The sequence below is a fragment of the Bison bison genome, unplaced genomic scaffold (assembly GCF_000754665.1).
Source record: "Bison bison bison isolate TAMUID 2011002044 unplaced genomic scaffold, Bison_UMD1.0 scf7180017864305, whole genome shotgun sequence".
NCBI classification, from domain to species: domain Eukaryota; kingdom Metazoa; phylum Chordata; class Mammalia; order Artiodactyla; family Bovidae; genus Bison; species Bison bison.
This window is the reverse complement of record NW_011494877.1, coordinates 1,431,748-1,438,048: the sequence shown is the minus strand read 5'-3', so window position 1 is coordinate 1,438,048 and position 6,301 is coordinate 1,431,748. Positions and strand designations below refer to the sequence as shown.

At 41.9% G+C, this 6,301-nt stretch overlaps 1 protein-coding gene across 2 annotated transcripts in view; it reads left to right on the top strand.

Moving 5' to 3' along the window:
* Positions 1–6,301, top strand: part of RXRG (retinoid X receptor, gamma) — a 60,487-nt gene that overhangs the window by 37,447 nt on the left and 16,739 nt on the right. For both annotated transcript variants that reach the window (XM_010851972.1, XM_010851973.1), the window contains 2 exons: positions 1,156–1,300; positions 3,607–3,786. In XM_010851972.1, coding sequence (XP_010850274.1) covers positions 1,156–1,300; positions 3,607–3,786 — 325 coding nt within the window. The remainder of the gene's footprint in view (positions 1–1,155; positions 1,301–3,606; positions 3,787–6,301) is intronic.

Here is a 6,301-nt window from a genome sequence, read left to right as displayed (position 1 = left end):
CGCCTGCCCCAGCACCTAAGTCACCTTGGTGTCCCCCCCCGCGCTCCTCCCCCCGCCTAAGATGTGTTCGCAAGTTTTTGCTACGATGGATCCCATTGCAGAGGGCTGTTGGGTGCATGTTCACACTTTTTATGGCATGGGGCCCATGGAGCCCCTCCCTTTTTGACCCCAAGGAGCCTTCCTGCACATGTGCAGACAGGGAAGTCTTCCTTGATCTCGAGAGTGAGCACCTTACCTCTCTACTTGAGCAGAGTTCAGCTGTTGCCATAACTTTGTCCTTGGAGTCTGGGTGAGAACAATGCTTGATTTCTACCCCCCTTGACAAACACCAGCTCTCCAGCCTGGAGGCCCATCTTTCTCCTACCGCACTACCACGTGCTGGGTTGATGACAGGTACTGGGAAGTGCTGGTCTTTGGTGCTAAAGATTTTATATTTCCATGGAGGTTATTTTTTTCCTTATAGATAAGTTCAAAAGTATGATCAGGGGCTTTTAAGCTAATTTTTAGTGCTACTTCAATGATTTGGGCATTTGGCTTAGTGTCTTAAGTAGGTTCACTGAGATGACCACCACACATTATCTCCTCTTCCATTTTACTGCAAACATCTTAAGTGTGCGTTTTGTTTACCTTTGGACTACAGAGCCTGGCTTGGTGCCTGACATAATGAGTGCTTGTGAATGTCTGTTGATTCACTAAACAAATGGATTTGCATATTTTGCTTGGTTCTCTCAGAGTCTCAGTCTTTTGCCTGAGGGCCATATCTCCTCTTGGAGCACTGCTGAATAGGCAAGAGGTAGTTAATAAAAAATTTAGAAATACACAGACTTGTCCTAAGTGTGCTGTTCAGTGCGGATTTCTAGCTCAAATAATACATGAGTAAAATGAGTTAAAGTTGAGAGCTCTGATGTAGATGTGTTGTGATTTTCAGTTTAGGTTTTGGCATTTAGAAATGACTTAGTTCCTCTATGTTATTCTTTTTCTCCCTTAAATTCACATCCTTCATAGGCAATTTTAGACACTGTACTTGGAAACTACTTCTTGAAATAGAACCTACTTTTTTTCTTCAAGGAAGGCCTTGTTAGTTTCTGCCTTGGGGTTTGGGTTTACTCTGGTTCTGTGTTTTATTGTATCTTTATTATTTTTTTTTTTATGAAGCTAAATGTGGTCAACAGTGTCAGCATTTCAGAGGACATCAAGCCCTTACCAGGGCTTCCTGGCATTGGAAACATGAACTACCCATCCACCAGCCCGGGATCTCTGGTTAAGCACATCTGTGCCATCTGTGGGGACAGATCCTCAGGTATGTACAGAGGCAGACACCCCTCCCCAGTGCCCCATGCAATGGGGATCCCAGAGATGACACCTGTTCTACTTCCCACTTGGCTCCTTTGTACCCAATAAGAAAAAAAGGAGTCCTTTAGGATGATCCAAGCTGGGTCCCAGACTGTAAACTTCTGTCACCACAGTCCTGATGAATTTAAAGCATGATTTCACTTTAGGCTGTTAGATTTATAGGAAACCTTTCAGGAAGCTTCTTTGGAGTTACTGTGTTGCATGTGTATCTGGGATAAAGAAATGGTTGTGATGAGCAAGTATTTCAATCTAGAGTCTCTCTAATTTAAAAAAATTATTTTTATAATTCTAAAAATAATATCTTAATGTATGAAATATGGGAGAACTAGAAAGTTATCAGTGAAAACTAAAAAAGTTATCTATAATGTTCCCAACAAAGAGAAATCCTTTGATATTTTAGCAAATTTCCTTCTACAACCTTCTAGGCTTTTAACATGTTTCCCTGGGTGGGAATTATTGTTTTCCCTGATTTCATTCTCTTTATTTTCTTCCACTTTTGCCCAAATTATTTCTTTCATGACTTCTTTCCCTACCTCTCCAAAATTCTTGCCCCTCTATTCTCCATCTCAACAATTTTGATGATAATTGAATCTCTGATTTGATGAAAGAGAAGATGAGGAAGATTTCTATGATGGCTGACAATATTTTCTCTGCTTTTTATTGCCACTAAAGTCACTGCAAAATGTCACTCCACTGAAAGTTCCCAGTGGCTGGAACTTAGCTACATGGCGAGTGTTTGCTTGTTCTCAAACAGTTGTTCCCAAATTGTGCAAATTTGGCCATTGCCATAGCAACAGAATTCCAGCCACACCCTGATAGAGAGTTTTTTTCTGCTATGGTTTAATTGAAGTTGGGCAGTTCATTCATATATGGGAGAACCATGGAGATGATAAGTTGGTCCCATGTTTCTTAATGACAAATACTTCAGAGCTGAGAGCACTATTTACTATTCTGTGAGTTCAGTATGCTTCATCAAGCAGGCTATCTCCAGCCACCATTGCACCTTAAAGTGGCTTCCTCTGAAATATAAGCTCCTGGGATCCAGATATTAACATTGGTTAGCTCTCAGGGACTTCAGCTCACCAGATTAGAAAGTCATATCAGCTCTTAGCATATAGCTAAGAGCATATAGCATATAGCTAAACTGCATGACATGTCACACTCAAGAATCAGACATAAATTTGTTTTGCATAATTTGTCTCATTATATTGTTCAAGTCTCACAATTTCAACCAATTGAGCACAGCTGCCTGGTGTGTAGTATTGGGAAGACGTCTACCTAGAAAGACTCCTTTTTAAAAATATTTATTTCTTTGGTTGTGCGGGGCCTTAATTGGGCACGTGGGATCCTTTTAGTTGTGGTATGCAGTATCTTTTTTAGTTGCAGCCTGTGCGATCTAGCTTCCTGACCAGATATTGAACCCGAGCCCCTTGCTTTCGGAGTAGAGTCGTAGGCCACTGGACCATCCAGGAAGTCAGTGGTGACTGATTCTTGATGCCTGTGTGGTCCTGTGTGAGGTGGCTCTCCTGACACAAATTAGCCATCCTTGGCTGGGGTCACGGAAAACTGGATGTGTGGAACAGGTAATAAGGGCAATGAAAGAGGTAACAGATTATCCTGGATCAAGTAAAACCACCTTCCATCAGATCTTTACATCACATCTCAAGACTACACGTCATGTTATGCCGTAAAGATCGTATAACAGTTTATTCCTCTGATAGGCAATAATATTTGAAAAATTTATAAGTTAGTTTCTTGTACGTAGTTTATGATAAAGGATAATAGTTCGAAGTGAGATTCTTAAGTCCTTGGACTTCAGTTATGGAGAAATACGAGTGAAACTGAGGTTGTTTCCCTGCTAGATAATAAACAACAATCCTAGATATTTTAATTATTTTATGTACATTAATGTCTTGAATGAACGCAGAACATTTTGCTTAACTAAAAATAAGAATTTCCCTGTTAAATAAATGGAAGCGAAGTCTTAGGTTAGGACTTTTTAAATAACATTCTCTGGAATTAGTGATTCCAGAGAATTGCTTCTAGAGGGTAGACACAAGAAAGGGCATATTTACTCTGGGCTTGGTTTGGTTCCTGTCATCAAGCTTGCATTCTCCACTAGTTCTTCTTTGCTTTTGTTCCCATTGCCAAGGTGATGTGCTAGTTTTTCTGGGGAGAGCCAAGAGATTCTTTTGAATGAAAGATCCAGATAAACACAAGAACTACTTATGGAATGTCCTTCTCTTTGGCCAGGAAAGCACTACGGTGTGTACAGTTGTGAAGGCTGCAAAGGGTTCTTCAAGAGAACCATAAGGAAAGACCTCATCTACACTTGTCGGGATAACAAAGACTGCCTCATTGACAAGCGCCAGCGCAACCGCTGTCAGTACTGCCGCTATCAGAAGTGCCTGGTCATGGGCATGAAGAGGGAAGGTAAGGCTTCCTGCTACCCTGCTCTCCACTCAGGGGAGAGAGCAGTTTGCACATACATAATGGAAGCAAGTGCAGGACATAGGAAAGAGTCCTGCTAGGCTGGACTATGTGAACAAGTTTGAGGCAGAGGAGGGAATGACTTTGGGTGCCATGATTTCGCGAGTGCTGCAATTGAATGCCTCCTGCCCTGGTAAGTGTGTATCCTTAAGCAAAGCGAGCAGGAACATCTTCCTTCACCATTCTCACCTGTCCTGGACCTCAGAAGATGGTCCAAATGGGACCCACTCTCTTCCTCTTCCAATATCCAGGCAGTGTTAGAGCTGAGGTCTCAGGGTGCTGGCCCACCATGGAGCATCAGACTGACCTTCTGGGCAGAGCTGACTCTCCCCTCTAATCCTCACCCTGGGGAAGCCTGCTGGTTTGATTAATCTCTCTGGGCTTTTATAACCTTGGTCTGCCATAAATCCTCTGAGATTGGTGTATTCCAAAGTCTTTGGGGATTATTGGCATTACCAATAATCAGACAGCCTTCTCATTCAGAGAGATCGTCATTGTGTACTTTTAAAATGTTTCCAATTTACAGGGTAGGTTAGCTGGGTTGTCGTAGGGAAAAAAATCTGAACATGCTTTGTGTTTATTTACAAGATCAAAAAGTCTTTCCATTAAGTAACACAAATAAATCAAATCAACAAGTTAATTAGCTAGTGAACTCAAGATGTACAGGGTGGTAAATGGTAAATCTTAATAGATTCAAGAGTCAAGAGCCTCTCAGAAATATAAACAAGGCATTTTTTTGTCTCTCCCAAGTGACTCTCTATTCTTAAAAAACTTCTCTTCTATGAGGAGGGGGGAGGCTGGCTACAAGATCCAGTGAAAAAAGGGTTTGGATCCCTTATAGGAAAGAATCCTACCAGCAAGGAAAAAATGGCACTCTTACAATGTTTGGGATGGAGGTGGCCCTTAAGAATAACTTAATAACCCTAACCATTCTGAAAGTGAAAGTGTTAGTCACTGACTTGTATCCAACTCTTGGTGACCCTATGGACTGTAGCCCACCAGGCTCTTCTGGCCATCAAATTCTCCAGGCAAGAATACTGGTGTGGGTAGCCATTCCCTTCTCCAGGGGATCTTCCCAACACAGGGATTGGACCTGGGTCTGCTGCACTGAAGGCAGCTTCTTTACCTAACCATTCTATAGCTGAGGAAATAGACTTGGATTGATGGAGTGAGTTTCCCAAGGTCCCAAGGACAGGTGATAAACAGAGACTGGAACTTCTTACTTCCAGGTCAGAGCTCATCTCACATCTCTTCTCCTACCAGGGCAAGAAGGCACTATGGAAAGAAGGAGGGAATCTCACTCTGATATCTGTCAAGAATCTCAAATTGACAGATCCACACCTGCCCTCTCAGCCTGTTCATCATATGGTTCTCCCCATTTTAGGAAATAGCCATTTTTCAGCTACTCAGATCAAAAGCCATTGAACACCTCTTTTTTTTTTTTCATGCACCACATTCAATGGGTGAGGAAATCTTGTCTCTTTCTCAAAATACGTTAAGAACCTTTCCGTGTCTCACCATTTTTACTGTTATTTCCAAGCCACTGTTTTTGTTTGTTTGTTTGTTTTGTAAACAAATAGCCTCCTAAGAAGTTTGCCTGCTTCCATCTTCATCTTCCTTCAGTCTCTCCTTATCAAAGCAACCAGAGCGAGTCTTTGAACAAGTGGATCAGGTGAAGCCTTTCTTTTGCCAAAACGCTCTAGTGCCTTCACTTCTTACTTAGAAAAAAGGCAGAATCCTGGTTATGACGTCAAGTCTGTACATGGTCTGGCTACCCACTGTCTTTCTGCTCCAGCCTCAGGGCTTTACACTTACTATTCTGTCTGCTCAGACTGCCCTCTCCCAGGTGTCTTTTTGGCTCACTTCTCCTTCATATCTTTACTTGTCAACTTCTTAAAGTTTTGCCTGACTACAATGACTCAAATCACATCAACCACCCTTAATACTTCCCAGTTTATTTCCTACAGCATTTATTACTATCTGACAGGAATACACAGAAGAACTGTACAAAAAAGATCTTCACAACCAAGATAATCACAATGGTGTGATCACTCACCTAGAGCCAGACATCCTGGAATATGAAGTCAAGTGGGCCTTAGAAGGCATCACTATGAACAAAGCTAGTGGAGGTGATGGAATTCCAGTTGAGCTAGTTCAAATCCTGAAAGATGATGCTGTGAAAGTGCTGCACTCAATATGCCAGCAAATTTGGAAAATTCAGCAGTGGCCACAGGACTGGAAAATGTCCGTTTTCATTCCAATCCCAAAGAAAGGTAATGCCAAAGAATGCTCAAACTACAGCACAATTGCACTCATCTCACACGCTAGTAAAGTAATGCTCAAAATTCTCCAAGCCAGGCTTCAGCAATACGTGAACTGTGAACTTCCAGATGTTCAAGCTAGTTTTAGAAAAGGCAGAGGAACCAGAGATGAAATTGCCAACATCCACTGGATCTGT